We start from the raw sequence: 19,326 nt of genomic DNA on the forward strand, positions 1-19,326 counted from the left end.
ACTTAGTCTAAATGCTAGCAAGAGGATTTGTTTATGTTTATTTACATATTTTGTATAAATTATTTTTTAGGGTTCCCGTGATTCTGTCTACGAAAGCCTTTTCAACAATAAGATCAAACGGCATCTAAAAGCATCAAAATCACTGGAAAATTTGTTGGAGCCAAGCAATAAACGTGCAAACAGAGAGAGCGCAGCAACGTTTTCAGACAGAATAATTGCTCGCATTGAAAGTCCTAGATTGGACATACAAGGGAGTGACATAAAGAAAGATCTAGGTGTCAATATTAAATCACCAGAGATTAATGCATTAGTACAAGACAAAAAAGGTGGTCAATTCAAAGGCCCTGATTGGAATGTGGATCTGAAAAAGTCAAATATCACAGCACCGGGGATAAAAATGCCATTAGAAGACATTCCTCAAGGAACACTTTCTGTTCGTGGTGAAGATTTGCAATTCAAGGGTCCAGAGTTAAATGGCAAACTTGGTATCAAAGATCCAAAACTGAATGGAAACTTTAAAGGTCCCACTATAGATATGGCGGCACCAGATATCAACTCCATAGGCTCAGAGAAAAACGTAAAGCAACCTAAATTCAAAATGCCTTCCCTTGGGCAGAGCAACATAGAAATACCATCCCTGGATTTGTCATTGCCAGATGTGAAAGGAGACTTTAAAGCTCCATCCGTAAAAGTGGACCTTCCGAATGTAGATGTGAAAGGGCCCAAACTTCAAGCACCTAAAGTAACAGCAGACATTCCTGATGTGGATTTAAATTTAACAGCACCAGAAATGAAAGGGGAGCACACTATCCCTTCTCCAAAACTAAATGCCAACATTGAAGGACCAGATCTAGAACTTAATGCACCAAATATTAGTGTGAAAAATCCCGGAAAACAAATTAATGTGCCACATTTCAAGACGCCATCCGTTGGAATGTCTTTGCCCAGTGCAAAAGCCTCTGAGCTGGATGGCAACATAAAGGCACCATCACAAGATGTTTCATTGCCAAAGGTTGCAGGAGAGTTTAAATTTCCAGCCACAAAAGCTGATCTTCCCCACGTAAATATAAATGGACCAGATTTTAAAATGCCTTCTCTGGGGGGTAGGTTTAATACCAAAGCAGATGCTCCAGATTTAGATTTAAATTTAGAAACACCAGAATTTCAAAGGGAGTTTGATATCCCTTCTGCAAACTTAAAAACTAACTTTGAAGGGCCAAATGTAGACATTAATGCACCAAATATTAAGTTGAAAAATCCAGAACAAAACCTTAAAATGCCACATTTTAAAATGCCATCCTTTGGAATGTCTGGGTCCAGTGTAAAAGCCCCTGAGTTGCAAGGCAATATAAAGACTCCATCAGTAGATGTCTCAGTGCCAGGGGTTAAAGGAGATTTCAAATCTCCAGCCATAAAACTGGAGCCTTCAAATGTAGATGTGAAAGGACCAACATTAAAAATGCCTTCAGTGGGGGGAAAGTTCAATGCTAAGGGAGTAGTTCCAGATGTAGATCTAAATGCAAAAGCACCAGAAATTAAAGGGGGCTTGGATATAACATCTCCGACATTCAAAACCAACATTGAAGGACCAGATGTAGACTTACATGCACCAAATATTGATTTGAAAGGTCCAAAAAATACATTTACCATGCCACATTTTAAGATGCCATCCTTTGGAATGTCAGGTCCTAGTGTAAAAGCCCCTGAGATGGATGTAAATGTGAAGCCACCATCACTAGATGTTTCACTGCCCAAGGTTGAAGGGGATTTTAAGACACCAACAGCAAAGATGGATCTTCCTAATGCAGACGTGAAAGGACCAAAGTTTAAAATGCCTTCAGTGGGAGGAATGTTTGATGCCAAGGGAGGAGTTCCAGATGCAAATTTAAATGTAAAAACACCAGAAATTAAAGGGGATTTAGATATCAATACTCCAAAATTAAAAACAAATATTAAAGCACCAGATGTAGACATCAATGCACCAAATATCAATGTGAAAGACCCAGAAAAAACATTTAATGCACCACATTTTAAGATGCCATCTTTTGAAATGTCAGTCCCTAGTGCCAAAGGCCCTGAGATAGATGGCAGCATAAAAACATCATCACTAGATCTTTCATTGCCTGGAGTTGAAGGGGATTTCAAGCCACCATCTGCAAAAGTAGATCTTCCTAAAGCAGATGTGAAAGTCCCAAAGTTTAAAATGCCTTCAGTAGGTGGAATATTTAATACCAAGACAGGAGGTAAAGATTTAGATTTAAATGTAAAAACACCAGAAATGAAAGGGGACATTGATATACCGTCGCCGAAACTTAACACCAACATTAAAGGGCCAGATATAGATATCAATGCACCAAATATTAATCTTAAAGGGCCAGAAAATAAACTAAATATGCCACATTTTAAGATGCCATCCTTTGGAAGGTCTGGAACCAGTCTTAAAACTCCAGAGGTGGAGTTAGATGGCAAAATGAAAAAACCTGAATTGGACATCTCTGTGCCAAAGGTGAAAGGTAAATTACAAGGTCCAGAGGTCGGTGTGGATCTGCCAGATGTGGATATCTCTGCTCCAAAGATTAAAATACCATCAGTAGATGTTCCTTCTGGAAATCTTTCATTACCTGAGGGTGGTTTAAACTTGAAGGCTCCGGGAGTAAAGGGTGACCTTACTATGAAAGATCCCAAATTAAAAGGTGATATTAAAGCCCCTAATCTGGATATTCACTCACCAAGTGCTACTTTGAAAAAGCCACTTTTTAAAATGCCTAATTTTAAGAAGTCTGTTCCCAGCATAAAAACACCTGAACTAGATCTGTCATTGCCAAAGGTTGAAGGGGACATCAAAAGCCCTTCGGCAAAGATTGATGTCCCAAAAGTAGAGGCCAAAGGTCCACGATTTAAAATGCCCTCACTAAAGATTTTTCATACAAAACCAGGAATTCCGGATGTTGACTTAGGTTTAAAATCCCCTGACCTTAAAGGTGACCTTACTGTTCCAACTCCAAAGTTACAAGGTGATTTGAAAAGTGCTAGCCTTGATTACAGAACACCGGGTGTAGACCTAAAAGCTTCATCAAAATCGATGACGATCCCATCAAAAGTAACAGGTCCAGACATTAATCTGGATCTCCCTACAGCAGAAGCTAAAGGACGAAAATTGAAGATGCCTACCTTTGGAGTATCGGGGCCCAGTTCAAAATCCCCTGATCTGGAAGGCAACATAAATGCACCGTCTCTTGATGTTTCAATGCCAAAGATTGAGGGGGATTTTAAAGCTCCAACAGCAAAAGTGGACCTTCCAAATTTAGAGAGTAAAAGTGCAAAGTTTAAAATGCCTTCACTTGGGGGAATGTTTAATACAAATACAGGCATCCCAGATGTTGATTTAAATGTAGAGCCTCCAGGTGTAAAGGGGGATTTTAATATTCCTTCTCCAAAATTAAAAACCAATATTGAAGGACCAGATCTAGACATAAATGGACCAAATATCAGTCTGAAAGGTACAGAAAAAAAGATAAACCTGCCACACTTTAAGATGCCTTCTTTTGGGATGTCAGGACCCAGCCTAAAATCTTCGGAAATCGAGGCAGATGGTAAACTGAACAAACCTGAAGTGGACGGCTCAGTGCCTAAGGTGAAAGGCAAATTCAAAGGTCCTGAGGTAGGGATGGATCTGCCAGGTGTAGACATCAAGGCTCCAACAATGAAAATACCCTCAATCGACATCCCTTCTGGGAATATTTCAGGACCCAAGGGGAACTTAAGTGTGAATGCTCCTGAAGTAAAAGGGGATCTTAATATCAAAGATCCAAAATTAAAAGGGGATATTAAAGTGCCCAATCTTGATGTCAAGGCACCAAATGTTAGCATGAAGGCTCCAGATATAAAGGGACACTCACCTCAATTTAAAATGCCTTCCTTTGGGCTATCAGGACCCAGCATTAAAGACCCCCAGTTAGATGGTACAATAGACTCACCAACACTAGATGTATCAATGCCGAAAGTTGAAGGAGATTTCAAAGCTCCTGTAGCAAATGTGGACCTTCCTAATGTAGATGTGAAGGGACCAAAGATAAAAATGCCTTCATTTGGGGGTCTGTTCAGTTCAAAGGCAGAAGTTCCAGATGCAGATATAAATCTAAAATCTCCTGGACTGAAAGGCAACTTTGATATTAATGCGCCAAAGGCCCAGGCTAAGGTTGATGGCCCAGCCATTGATATTAATGCACCAAATGTTAACTTAAAAGGTTCTGAGAAAAAGGTAAGCTTACCAGAATTCAAAATGCCCTCATTTGGCATATCTGGACCCAGTGTAAAAGCCCCTGAGCTCGATGGCAGCTTCAAAGTGCCATCACTAGATGTGTCTTTGCCAAAGGTTGAGGGTGACCTGAAAGCACCATCAGCAAAGGTTGACCCTCCCAGTTTAGACGTGAAAGGTCCTAAGTTTAAAATGCCTTCTCTTGGGGGAATGTTTAATACAAAGGCAGATGTACCAGATGCAAATTTAAATATAAAATCTCCAGAATTGAAAGGCAACTTTGACATTAATGCACCAAAGGCACAAGCGAAGATCGACAGTCCAGCAATAGATATTAATGGACCAAATGTCAATCTAAAAGGTTCTGAGAAAAATATAGGCTTACCAGAATTCAAAATGCCCTCATTTGGCATATCTGGACCCAGTGTAAAAGCCCCAGAGCTCGATGGAAGCTTAAAAATGCCATCACTAGATGTATCTTTGCCAAAGATTGAGGGTGACCTGAAAGCACCATCAGCAAAAGTGGACCCTCCCAATTTAGATGTGAAAGGTCCTAAGTTTAAAATGCCTTCTCTTGGGGGAATATTTAATACAAAGGCAGATGTACCAGATGCAAATTTAAATATAAAATCTCCAGAATTGAAAGGCAACTTTGACATTAATGCACCAAAGGCACAAGCGAAGATCGACAGTCCAGCAATAGATATTAATGGACCAAATGTCAATCTAAAAGGTTCTGAGAAAAATATAAGCTTACCAGAATTCAAAATGCCCTCATTTGGCATATCCGGACCCAGTGTAAAAGCCCCTGAGCTCGATGGAAGCTTAAAAATGCCATCACTAGATGTGTCTTTGCCAAAGGTTGGGGGTGACCTGAAAGCACCATCAGCAAAAGTGGACCCTCCCAATTTAGATGTGAAAGGTCCTAAGTTTAAAATGCCTTCTCTAGGGGGAATGTTTAATACAAAGGCAGATGTACCAGATGCAAATTTAAATATAAAATCTCCAGAATTGAAAGGCAACTTTGACATTAATGCACCAAAGGCACAAGCGAAGATCGACAGTCCAGCAATAGATATTAATGGACCAAATGTCAATCTAAAAGGTTCTGAGAAAAATATAAGCTTACCAGAATTCAAAATGCCCTCATTTGGCATATCCGGACCCAGTGTAAAAGCCCCTGAGCTCGATGGAAGCTTAAAAATGCCATCACTAGATGTGTCTTTGCCAAAGGTTGAGGGTGACCTGAAAGCACCATCAGCAAAAGTGGACCCTCCCAATTTAGATGTGAAAGGTCCTAAGTTTAAAATGCCTTCTCTTGGGGGAATGTTTAATACAAAGGCAGATGTACCAGATGCAAATTTAAATATAAAATCTCCAGAACTGAAAGGCAACTTTGACATGAATGTACCAAAGGCACAAGCGAAGCTTGAACGTCCAGCAATAGATATTAATGCACCAAATGTTAACCTAAAAGGTTCTGAGAAAAATATGAGCTTACCAGATTTCAAAATGCCTTCATTTGGCATATCTGGACCCAGTGTAAAAGCCCCTGAACTTGATGGCAGCTTAAAAATGCCATCACTAGATGTGTCTTTGCCGAAGGCTGAGGGTGACCTGAAAATGCCATCAGCAAAAGTGGATCCTCCCAGTTTAGATGTGAAAGGTCCAAAGTTTAAAATGCCTTCACTTGGGGGCATGTTCAATACCAAGGCAGGAACTCCAGAAGTTGATTTAAATGTAAAAGGTCCCGATATAAAGGGTGACTTTGACATCCCTTCTCCAAAATTAAAAACTAATATTGAAGGGCCAGATCTAGACATTAATGTCCCGGATATGAGCCTGAAAAAGCCTAAAGTGGATGTCTCAGTGCCGAAGATGAAAGGTAACTTTCAGGGTCCTGAGGTCGGTGTGGATCTGCCAGATGCATATATCACAGCTCCAAAAATGAAAATACCATCAGTAAACATGCCTTCTGGGAATCTTTCATTACCTGGGGGCGATTTAAGTGTGAATGCTCCAGATCTAAAAAGTGACCTTAATATTAAAGATCCAAAATTCACAGGCGATATTAAAGTTCCCAATGTAGATATTAATGTACCAAATATTAATGTGAAAGGTTCCGACAAAAAGCTGAGCTCGCCACATTTTAAAATGCCGTCATTTGGACTATCGGGTCCAAGCTCCAAAGGTCCTAAACTCGATGGTAACATAGAAGCACCATCACTAGATGTTTCATTGCCAAAGGTAGATGGCAAAATTACAAAACCTGACATCGGCATGCAAGCACCAAAGGTGAAAGGTCCTGAAATGAATATGGAGCTTCCGAAAGCAGAAGTGAAGCCCTCAAAATTTAAAATGCCAAAGTTTTTCCAGAAAAAAACAATTCCTAGTGTAGATGTGAGTTTGAAATCTCCAGAACTAAGTAGTGATGTGAATGCACCGAAAATGCAAAGTAAGATTGAAGGGCCACGGCTAAATTGGAATGCAACTGATATTGATCCAAAAATATCTGACAAAAAGATCAATTCCCCTCGCTTCAAGATGCCTGAATTTCCATTTTCTGGGCCCAGCCTCAAATCTCCAAATTTGGATGTAGGTGGTACTGTGAATGAACGCGGCATAGATGTCACCATGCCAACAACAAAGGGCACATTCAAAGGTCCAAATATAAACGTAAATTTACCTAGTGCCGATATTACAGATGCAAAACTTAAAATGCCATCATTAAACATCTCATCGGACAAACATGAGACTCCTGGTGGTAATTTAAGATTGAAAACTCCACAAATAAAAGGTAGCAGTGGCACTTCAGAACCCAAAGTGGAGGGGAGTCTTAAAGGGCCCAAACTTGACATAGACGCACCAGACATTGAGCTTACAAAACCTGAGATGAAATCAACTTTTTCAAATTTTAAAATGCCTACATTTAAAATGTCGGGGCCTACTGTGCAAGCACCTGATTTTGATGTTTCATTGCCAAAGGTGGAAGGCAAGTTTCCCAGTATTGATACAAAAGGTCCAAATATTGAAATGGCAGTACCAGACATTTCACAGGGAAAAAGAGGTCCGGAAATTAACTTAAATGTGAACGCTCCAGGTATTAGAAGTGATTCGAAAGTTAGCAGCCCGAAATTGGAAGCCAATGATGAAGGGCCTGGTGTAGAAATTGAAGCACCAAATGTCAGCTTGAAAAGGTCTCAGAAAAATATGAATTTGCCACAGTACAACGTGCCCTCAGTCCAAATATCTGGTACAAATATTGAAACCCCAAAAATAAAAGTAGGTGGGAGAACGCTGGACAGCGACATGGATATCACCTTGCCAGATGTAAAAAATACAATACATGTTGATCAACCTGAGGTAGATATCAGTGTCCCAAAAGTTAAATTACCTTCTGCCAGCATTTCTGCAGTGAACCCTCAAATTTCTGATGTGACAGTTCCCTCAGATAAGATTTCAAAAAACAAGAAAATACTGGTGCCAGATATTGATTTAAATTTAAATGCTCCAGGGTTAAAAGATGAAGTTCAGCTATCAGCCCCAGAATTAAATGCACATATGAATCCTAAAACTTCAGACAAAAAATTAAGTGGACCTCAGTTTAAGCTTCCTTCGTTTGGTTTCTCTGGTCCCAGTGTACAGACTCCAGAGGTATCCCTAGACGTGGGGACACAAAATAAAAGCACACTTCAAGCCACGGGGGTTGATCTAAATTCTCCAAAAGAATCTACGAGCCTCAGTTCTCCAAACAAAAAAATCAAAGGCTCTCCTATAAGGCTTCCATTTTCTCTTAGTGATTCCAATTTCGCTCTCCCAGAAGTAGATTTTGGATTTTAAGCACCAAAATTAAGTACCACTTAAAAGAGGACCCAGTGGTATCATTTCATCAAAATCAGCAGAGCACACGAAGTGGCTTTGCATGAACTTTAACTCCAAATCCATCACAGGAAGTGATAGCATGGGAGAAGATAAAATCCCGTCTTTAATGGCAGTTTACCGCCTCCACTCTTTGGTAAAGTGAACAACAGAACTTTAAATCCTTACTAATAATAAAAGGCACAACAATCAGCCTCTAAATTTAGTAAAGGGTTTAGCAAAACCCAAAGGGGTATTTAACTTTTTGAATATCAGCAACCCGAATGATAAAATCACGAAGATTGCAAAGTAATTCCCAGGAGCTGCAAATAGACACTTAGGGCTAGCAACTGTGACACTGGGCAGACTGCTAAATGATGCCTCCAATAACATCGAACACCTTGGAAGTTTTAGCAAAAGTACTCCGTGATTAAAATGGAGACCTTACTTCACACAGATCGAAACCCATCACTAGAAGTGATTCAAGTCGTCAAAATGTTTCACAAAACTGATTAAACCCTGTAGAATGTCTTGCTATCAGCCCCAAGGCTGTTTTATTTCTCCTCGACTTCCTAGGGACCGAGCATATGTCACAAATGTGTGATGAGAATTCTTAAACTGGGCTGTGGGCAGCTTCTATGGTTCATTTCTTTATAACTGCCATGTACATAACGTTTTATTATTATTAATAGTTCTAAAATATGAAATAATAATCAATCCAATGTAACTAACTACATCAGAGGCCGTGTAACATATGGATGGACACGTTTCTTTATTGGCAGTAAATAAAGAAGAACGCAGTTTATGCTTCAAGAATACAACATGTAATAATTACGACAGATTTTAACAAAATTAGAGCATGGAGTCAAACTTTGATTTTTAGGTATGCAGAGGGAAGGTAGTAAAAAAAAGTATTTCACTTAGGCTTTAGCAGGTGCGCTACTGCTTTAAAAAAAACATTCATTGCCTGAGCTTAAAGTCTTCCTTTTTATCCGGTAAAAGTTTATTTTAGGACAAAGCAAATCTGAAGAATTAGACAAGGCATGAGACTTGTTGCATAATGTCAGTAAGACCAGCCTCTCTAGAAACAGCACACAAGTTAACTGTAACCCCTTTATTTCTGCCAGCAGAGGGCCGCTCTACGCACCCTTGTCATGCTGGCTAAGCAGAAGTGCCCCTGGACGTTTCACAAGCGTTTACCCCGGGGTAAAGCCTAGAAAGGCGAGAATGAATAATTAACAACATTTTATTATACGTTTTAGTACATTGACTCTCTTTATTTTAGAGCTAATTCTATATATATTCAAATAGCGATATTATTCTTTAAATGCTGTAAAATATTAAATTATTTATTCTGCATATGCAGGTGGTATGGGGATGGTGAAAGTTTAGGACAACCGCTTCAGTGCCAAACTCTCAGTACATTATACTAATTTCTCAGTTTGCATTGGCCAATGCTTGATTTCCATTGTGTTTATGAAATGTCAAGTTCAGAGCCAACTGAAAAAGATACCTCTTACCATTAAATTACATGCATTGCCTTTCCTTAGACTCAATTTACTCTCCCTTGTGTCTCCTGGATTATATGCTACAAAACATAGAATTATTAAATATGCTAAATTATACTAGCATTCCATATTTTATTGTGTTTCTTGTGAAGATATGCTGTTTCTATATACTCCCCTAAGTGTGGCATGTATTCTCTGCACTGGAATCAATGGTCACCTCCCCAGCTTCTGACAGTGAAGCAGGTATACTCTTCAGATCAAGGTCTAATAGAACAACAGTTCGGAGAAACATGCCACTCCATTACCCAACACTTGTAAACAATGTGTCCACACAATCTAAACTGGTGTATCAAGGACTTCAACAAACAGCAGCAGGAAAGCTAGGAAATCCAGCAAAAGAGGAGAAGAATGTGTACATTTGAAGAAGACGGGCATGGCCCACCATTGGCTTGGTTGCAGTGCACTCTCACAAGTCATGAAATGGTCATGGAAGATTGTCAGGTAACCTTTAGTTGGTCCTCCTTTTATGTCCATCTTGTAACCAGTCTCAAAATAGCCTGTTTGCCTTCGCATGCACCACAATGTGGGATCTGACCAGGTCTGTAAAGTGTTTGAAAATAGTACCCTCCTCTCTTCCGTTCTGAGAAAATATCTTAGGAAATAAGGCACCGTCATATTTTTTCTATGTGAATTGTTAGATCATTGTTTAATAAAATTGCGGTATAAAATAATACATGGCAAATTGTTATATTTCGAGATATATTTTTATATTGTCTTATAGTTATAGAACAGGTATAAGGCATGTAATCAGTTTTTACTGAAAACAAAAACATGTAGTGATCTGGTAGTTAATATAATTTTACTGTTCTCACTGTAAAAGGCGCCCTGTCAGTATGCAGGGCCGCAGGTTTTCTTAAGAATGGGGGAATAAATCACATCGTATATATTTTTATAAATATACATTTTACTTTGTATTAAAATTGTCAGGGAATAGGAGATAAGAATTTCTGTTCTTCACCTCAGAACTTTGTAAATGAAATCCAGAGCTTAGCATGAAGTAACGAGCACGCACAACGAAATACAACCACTGTACATTGTTCCAGAAATGTGTATATAATTCAAATAAAGCTTTTAAAACAAATATCTTCCGTTTTACTTACATAATCTTACAACATTGCTGTATCTCACTGGGATTTTCATATGTTGGTTTGATCAAGTGAAGTCTAAACTAATTTGTCAGAACAGTAGCACTTGCATTTGTGTACAAGCACATATTTTACAATTACCAGTTTGCAAGTAAACTCATTTTATAACTCAGCTACATTTCGAACTGAGTAAACCATTGCATAATCAAACACTTGGCCAGGAAACATAAGACACAACAAAACCAGAGACCATGCACCCAAGACCAACAGAAACATAGGAAGACAAAGACAGATCTGTTTCAACTACGATGAGGCAGAGAAACAAACATCCACGACGGTATGTTTTTATTAGAACGTAGATAATGAACAACAGACGCATCATAAGAAACAGAAGACTCACAAACAGATCGATAGAAAGACTCGTTTCCTTGCCTCCTCTCCTCCTCTTATTTGGCAAGCAAGCACCTAGGTCATTTGAAAGGGTACAATAACCTTGGGTTCTACACTACAAGAGTGCCATTTCTGACCCAGGTTTGCTGGGAGGGGTCCAAGACCCAAACCCCAACTGCTAACCAGGATGCTGAGACAACCCATTTAAAACCCAGGTCCAGATTTATCTTTTTTCATCGCAACACAATACAGAAAGACACCTTGCTGCTGCTGCCTGAAAGGGAGATGGCAGGAATACAGCATATCTTTCAAAATATGCCACATTCTTGCTCTCTGCCTAAGCTGACGCACAATCTGCGGCCTACCACCAACACACGCATTCATGTGCCACAGTGCAAGGGCGCCTGTCTTGCAGGTAGAATTGTTTTTCTGCAAGAAGGGACTCCTTCCTGCACAAAAACAATCTTGAGAGTCGTTTTCCTCTTTCTATGTGTGCCCGCAGAATGCAGCACACATAGAAAGAGGAAAAGACAAGGGGAAATGAGGATATTTTTCCTCATTACATCTCACCCAGGAGGGCGTAGGCATTTTGACACATTCCCAGATCTACTACTAAATCTGGGAATGCGGCAACACCCACGCTCCACCCATGGAACGCCTCCCTGCCACAGAGTAATGCAAGGCAGTAATTTGCGCTGCCTTGCATTACTCTAGATTTATCAAGCCATGCAGGGCCATCCCAAGGTGGCCTTGCATGGCCTGATAAATCTCATCTAGGTTTTGCATTGCCCTTGCGCCTCTTTGCAAGGCGCAAGGGCGACACAAACCCTTGATAAACATGCACCCCTGTATCTGTCTTGTGCGGGTGACTGCTAAAGGAAATATCTTCTTAAGTATAAGCCCCTTACACATCTGGTGATGTCTACGTGTGAAACCCTACTGCATGCATACCTCCTTAGGAAGTTGCGCTTAGTGCCTAGAAAATGTACTATTGTAGTAAGAAGAGGACATCACAGGATTACAGTTTTGTGTATTGCAGGAATGCTGCTCACTTAATTTTATTCCTTAACCCATTAAAGATGCGGAGGTGATGGGAGTCAAGGGTTAGCCACCCCTCTACCAGATGCTAGCCAGTACAAGAAATAGTGTTAGAAAGTCTGTTATGCCATATTGACTATCTAACAATTGGCATAAAACAGCCAGCCCCATCAATTCCCCCACCCTACATTTCTACACCCAAAACAAATGTTGTCCTTAATAAATCTCATATTTAATCAAGAAAAGCTACAACCTTGCCTTGCCAATGGACAACCTGCACCCCTCAAAAATAACCTACACCCCCATGCAACATCTTAAAAACCATGCCAGTAATCAGCTTCCTCACATATTCTGTCCGTTACTTTCTGTATCTGTTGCATCTTTTCCATTTCCATTCTGACATGGTGGGCAGTGCAGCCTTATGCTAATGTGAACAGATCTAATTTTTAGATCAGCAAAGGTCAGAGCTTGACACACTTACTCTTTCTTAGTCCCCGCTCCATTTCAGGGCTAGTACAATCGCCCTCATGGTTCATCTCCATTATGATTAAGGCTCCCAGTTTTCAGCTTTTACTTATTGACTATGGATACAAATGGAAATTAGGTTTTATTTTCAGTGGTTCTAAATGCTCTCAGTCATGACTGCCAGGCCCAAATCTGTGAGGATTAATAGGCATGGGAGTTAAAAAAAAAAAGAGAGAATCTTTCTTAATGAGGCTTTCCTAGTTGCAAATGTACATAAAGGGTAAGCTAAAATGTGCATGCTTTTACTTCAGTGTTCTGCTTTATCATCCAAGTGCAGTCATATAATTGAAACCCGTGAATCTTTCAAGTATGAGTGAATAGTTTCGGCTAAATAAATGTAGAAATGTTGCAGTTTCAGCTGTATTTTTTACGCAAAACCCAAGATAATTGTGAATAAACACAGATACAATTTGCAAAACAAAATAAGGATAAATACAGACATAAATGTAAAAAAATAAATGCCATGACACCGGGAGCCTGCCCTGTGCCTTTGGTTTCTTGGTCATGTCTTTTGGCCTTGTCATTGAAGGCCCTTCAGTATGAGTATCCTATCTGCCCTCCTGCCCAGTCCAGCAAGGCTTTTCCATTCAGCTTCCCAGTCAGGCCAAGGCTGCTTAGGGGTGTAGAGGAAGAACGATTTTGATCAATCTGCACTATTAACTTGGCAGGGTACATGAGGCTTGTTAGACCTGACAGCCTTAGGGTGGTGATCCCCCAACTTTTTTGCCTGCCTCCCTCCACTTTTCAGGCACTGTTTTTGCTGGTTTTAGGACGCTGCGCGCTTCAACACTGCTAACCAGTGCTAAAGTGCTTTTGGTCTCTCCCTTTAACATGCTAACATTGGTATCCAACGGGCATATTTAATTTACTTATAAGTCCCTAGTAAAGTGCACTACATGTACCCAGGCCCTGTAAATTAAATGCTACTAGTGGGCCTGCAGCACTGATTGTGCCACCCACCTAAGTAGCCACTTAACCATGTCCCAGGCCTGCCATTGCAAGGCCTGTATGTGCCAATTTTACTGCCACTTCAACTTGGCATTTAAGAGTATTTGCCAAGCCTTATACTCCCCTTTTTCTACATATAAGTCACCCTAAGGTAGGCCCTAAGTAACCCGTAGGGCAGGGCGCTATGTAGGTAAAAGGCAGGACATGTACATATTTGTTTTATATGTCCTGGTAGTGAAAAACCCCAAAATTCGTTTTCCACTTCTGTGTGGCCTGCTCCTTTCATAGGCTAGCATTAGGACTGCCCTCATATACTTTCTGAGTGGTAGATTCCAATCTGAAAGGGGTAACCAGGTCATATTTAGTATGGTCAGAATGGTAATAGAAAATCCCTCTTATTGGTGAGGTTGGATTTTATATTACTATTTTAGAAATGCCACTTTTAGAAAGTGAGCATTTCTCTGCAGTTACAACCCAACTGTGTGTTACAGCCTGTCTCCAATCAACATCTGGGCTGGTTGGCAGCTCCCTTGTGCATTTCACCCAGACAACCACAAACACAGGACACTCAGTCACACCTGCACTCATCTGCATATTGAATGGGTCTTCCTGGGCTGGAAGGGTGGAGGGCTTGACACTTATATTTCAAAGGCTAGTGGCGTGCTCTCACACAATGGACTGCCAAACTCCCTACTGGAACCCTGGCAGACAGGACTTTACTGAAAGGGTAACGTGCACTTTAAAGCCACTCTTTGAAGTCTCCCCCACTTAAAGGTCATTTTTGGTTCTATAAACTGGGTCTCTGACCCCCACCAACTCAGACACTTCTGGACCTACACCTGCACCGTGTCAAGAGGAACTGCCTGGCTGCCCAAAGGACTCATCTGGACTGCTTTGCTGAGAGGGACTGCTGCCCTGCTCTTGCCCTACTGCCCTGCTGGCGTCTGACTGTGCTGGGGAGGACTCCGCCTTCCCCAAAACTGCTCTCCAAGGGCTTGGATTGAGCTTGCCTCCTGTTTTCTGAAGTCTCAGGGCCAAAAATACGTTATCTCTTCAGGAAACTCCTTCTGCCTCGAAAATTGATGCAACACCTGCCAGGATCGACGCAAAAGCCTGATGGCGGCCAAGAAATCACTGCACAGCTGACCAGAATGATGCAGCCCCAAACTTCCCGGCTGGAAATTTGACGCAGCTCCTGCCTTGTGACGGAAAATTCAACACATCACCTACTGGATCGATGCAGCGCCCATGTCTACTTCCAGAGCATCAAGGATTTTCCCCGCATCATGTCTGGGCGTCAAAAGATCCCCACATCACAGTGAGGAACCAAGACTGCGCACCGAAAAATGACGCAAACCCCTTGCAGCATGGAAAGAAATGACGCATTGTCTGTGCTGCACCGGAAAATCCGTTGCACACCTTATTTTTCCACACACCTCCTCTGCGGTTTCTGTGCATTGTTATTGTTTTACAGAAACCAGGTACTGTGTGTAACAATGAGACAACTGTTTATTTTCAAGGAGTAAGACTATTTCACATCTTGCAAAAGTGATTTTTCAACTTGTGCTTATTGGATCTTTGTCGTTTTGATATCTATTTTTCTAAACCTGTGTGGTGTATTTTTGTGGTGTTTTCACTGTGTTACTGTATGATTTATTGCAAAAATACTTTACACATTGCCTTCTAACTGACTGCTCAGTGCCAAGCTACCAGAGGGTGGGCACACGATAATTTGGATTGTGTGTGACTTAACTTACCCTGACTACGATGGTGGTCCCTATTTGGACAAGGGTGTATACCTCTGCCAACTAGAGACCCCATTTCTAACAAGGCTACACTCTAAATTCACCACCCTCAGCTTCCCCTTGACATCTTCAATATATTTTTGTTATTGCTGGACATGTAGGTGAACCTGGGAATATCATAATGTTGGATAATTAATATAGTAGGCTGTCTGTCTTTCGCTGACCGTAGTATAATATGTCAAATTAGTCTTTTCAGTCAAGAAGACAGGCAATCATTGACATGGATGGTCTCCATGAAGTGGTCTGGTAAACACTGCTCTGTGCGCAAGTTCAATCATAAAGGAGGAGTGTTTCCCATTTGACACCTGTGGTTGCAGCCTGTCTTCCAGGAACCATTCTGATGCCAGGCCCTCCAACCCTCTGGGAATCTAATGCAGAGATTATTGCCTCAACCTGCCTCTTCGCATCCTCATTTGTGCCTTAGATCAGCCAGATGGAGCACACAAGACACTTTGGCCCATATTTAGACTCAGTTTGCGCTGAATTAGCGTCATTGTGTTTTTACGCAAATTCATTGCAAACCTAACTCCATATTTATACTTTGGTGCTAGTCACATCTAGCACCAAAGTAATGGAGTTTACTTCATTTTCTGGAGGGGAAAACCTACCTTGCGTCAATGAGATGCAAGGTAGCGTTCCTGTCCAGAAAAAGGACGATATGGATTAGCGTCATATTTATCCTATAGTGCTAAAATCCAGTACAGGGGGATGAGGGCCTTAAATAATGGCGCTAAGCTTGCTTAGTGCCATTATTTAACGCCTGAGTCTGGGCAGGCTTAAGGGGACCTGTAGGCAGATTTCCATGGTCGGAGACCATGGAAATTGCCCACAGGTGCCCTTCCCTTGCCCCAGGGACGCCCCCACCCACACCAGGAGGGCACATAAGGGTGGGGGACTCATCCCAGGTAAGTCTGGGTGAGTATTTTTGTTTAATCAAAACCGCTCGGGGTCCCTGACTTGGGGCCCCCTGCACAGCGCTGGCCCCAATGGCCATGCCCAGGGGACATTTGTCCCCTGGGCATGGCCATTGGGGGGGTGGGCATGGCTCCTTTCTTCACGAAGACAGGAGCCATGTCCATGGGGGTTGTGCACCAGAAAATGGCGCTACACTGCTTAGAAGCAATTATTTTGCCTCTAAACAGTGTAGCGCCATAATTTGGCACATAAGCCCCGGTTCCCCCTACGCCTCCCCAGCACTGTTAGCATCCTTTCCAAGGACGCTAACATGGCATTAGCGCAGGCTAGTGCCATTCCATAAATATGGCGCCCGGCCAGCATCTTAGAATGGCGCTAGCCGTCACTATACTTTTTGACGCAAACCTGCGCTGACGCAGGTTTGCGTCAAAAAGTATAAATATGGACCTTTATTCTCAAGTTCATAGTCACCATCTTCCAACTCAGAGTTTCTCACCTCTGAATTTGTTGCCCAATTTTCACCTTACAAAGGTCTTAGTGAATGAACGCCATATATATTTCTACCTTAATGATCTGGCTTTCCTCAGAGACGCTTGTGTCAGCAATCACACGTAGTATGGCATCCGTTAAGACAGAAGCCTAAGGATGGATTGTGGCAGCCATGGGATCAGGTGTTTTAGCAGGTGGTTTCCCAAGTACATTCGTAGGCTATGCAAATGTGTCAATTTTTACCATGTATCACTTTGTGTATTTGATTCAAAGGTAGGCCCAGGCTATAGGCAACATATCCTGGAGCCAAAGGACCCTCTGCCCAGTGTGCCAAAAATGAGGCATAACCTAGTACTGTATACCTTCTGCTGGTACTGTACCAGTGTCAGAGGTGTGGCTCACACAACAGGATGGTCGGAGATCAGGTACCAAACCTTTTATTGAAGGTGGTCTTCAAAGGAAGGGCCATGCAGACACAGGTGTCAATATACTGGAGCTTAGGTACCTCCCATCAGTCCACAGGAGGTGCCATGCACCATCAGTGCGATCCTATCCTTAAGGGCCAGAACCAGCCACTGAGAATTCGCCTTCATCTGCCAGTCATCCAAATATGGAAATAAACAGACTCCTGAACGTCTTAATGATGTCACACCAATCACTGGAAGTTTCATGAAAACACAGTGCAGTCATCAAACCAAACGGCAAGGCTTTAAACTGATAGTGATGGGACCTGACTGTGAAACTCAGGTATTGCCTGTGAGGAGGGAATTTAGGGAGGTGGTAGTAGACATCCTGGAGGTCCATGGAAGCCAACCAAATACTTGCCTTCAAGACCAGCAGAACTTGGCTTAGAGATAGCATTTTGAACTTTTCCTTCCACATGAGCTAGTTGCGAAGATGAAGATGTAGGATGTGTCTCAAACTGCCAACGTATTAGGGAACAAAGAAGTAGACAGAGTAAAATCCTGTGCCTCTTTCCTCCAAAGGCCCTACTCTATGGCCCTTTTGTTCATAACAGCAAGAACGTCAACCCCCAGTGTGCAGGTGTGATCTGGAAAGCACGTCCATGACTCAGGCGTGGGACAGGAAAGTCAGTGTATAGACTTTGTAGAGCAACTGGATGACCCAGCAGTCTATCACAATTGACTCCAAAGTGATAGACAAGTGAGATATCACACCTAAACAAAAGGTTTTGTGGTCTAATTAGGGAAAGTCAGAGAGGTGTTGAGACAGCAGATCCAGCAGAAAATGTATAGGACTTGATAGCTGCTACTGATTGATTTTGAGTTTTTGATCCAACCATGGTTCTAAAAGAGTGGTAGATCTTCTAAGGTAATTAAACCAGCTAAGAGGGCTGTTTCTGCTGGGATGACTGAGCACTGGAGCAGCCCCTGAGGTTTCTGTTTTGCTATAGAATAACTTAACAGGTGAAGTCAGCTGATGCGGAATGGCCACAACCCTGCTAGTTTTGAACTATTCCAGGAAGGAGTCGACTTTTTCACCAAAACACTGCACACCACTGAAGGGCCTGTACATTACAGTAGCCTGCACATCTCCCACAAAAAGCCAATAGAACACACCAAGGCAGAAGACCTGTATCCATGGACCAGACTACTGTATCTGCAGAATCTAAGCTGCTGTTTTGAGGTGTCAGGCCATCACTGACCACTCTGGGAAAGGGTTCCTGCATGTGTATGGTCGACGTACAATTGCCAGTGTTGCCAATTCCCACAAGAAGTGGGCATAGCGGCCTAACACGAATGTGGCATTCGCCAATTGGAAAATAAACTGCCTGAAGCAAAACCTTTCTACCCATTGCATCTAGCAGTTTTGACTCCTGTCTGGAGAGACAGTAGGGAAAGTGTTTGTTTTCAGTTTAAAAGAGTAAGAGATCCTTAAAAGTGAGATTGAGATCCTTGTCCCTGACAGAGGAAAATTAACCAGTTATTGAAAATAAAATGTTAGCCTATGCATGGGCGTTATACCATTTTAGGGCTTTTGTTTGGAGAAAGCCAAGTACCAAACGGTAGGATCACAAATCTCATGCTATGATTTTAACAATGGAAGGCACAGTGAAAGCTTAAGCCAGAATTGCTCTGTTTTCCATGCACAATTATGATTAAAAGGTGTTACATGCACCTGGAAATCATAACATTATAGTGGATTTTCTATCAATGCCAACACAACTGGAACAATGGGAGGATGAATGGTGGAATGGATTTCAAGTTGCACTATTCCATGATTGTGGTGCCCCAGTTGTCAAAGTAGTTGGTGAGTGAATTTGGAATATAAGAGAGATAAGACTTAACAGAAAGTACTGACCTGTTTAAATGATGAATGGCAGAGAATGGATGGTATGGATGATGCCGTTAGACCTTTCTGGGAGATTAGATAGCAATTGACAGTGGATACCGGTACACTTTTGAGGGATGAGACAGTTGCTCCAC

The 19,326-nt window shown here is 41.7% G+C and overlaps 1 protein-coding gene across 3 annotated transcripts in view; it reads left to right on the forward strand.

The window, feature by feature from the left end:
• Positions 1-10,765, forward strand: part of LOC138295845 (neuroblast differentiation-associated protein AHNAK-like) — a 236,997-nt gene extending 226,232 nt beyond the window's left edge. For all 3 annotated transcript variants that reach the window (XM_069234421.1, XM_069234422.1, XM_069234423.1), the window contains one exon: positions 71-10,765. In XM_069234421.1, the coding sequence (XP_069090522.1) occupies positions 71-8,098 (8,028 nt within the window). In that variant the 3' untranslated portion in view covers positions 8,099-10,765. The remainder of the gene's footprint in view (positions 1-70) is intronic.
• Positions 10,766-19,326: the final 8,561 nt, after the last annotated feature.

This window comes from Pleurodeles waltl, chromosome 5 (assembly GCF_031143425.1).
Source record: "Pleurodeles waltl isolate 20211129_DDA chromosome 5, aPleWal1.hap1.20221129, whole genome shotgun sequence".
NCBI lineage: Eukaryota > Metazoa > Chordata > Amphibia > Caudata > Salamandridae > Pleurodeles > Pleurodeles waltl.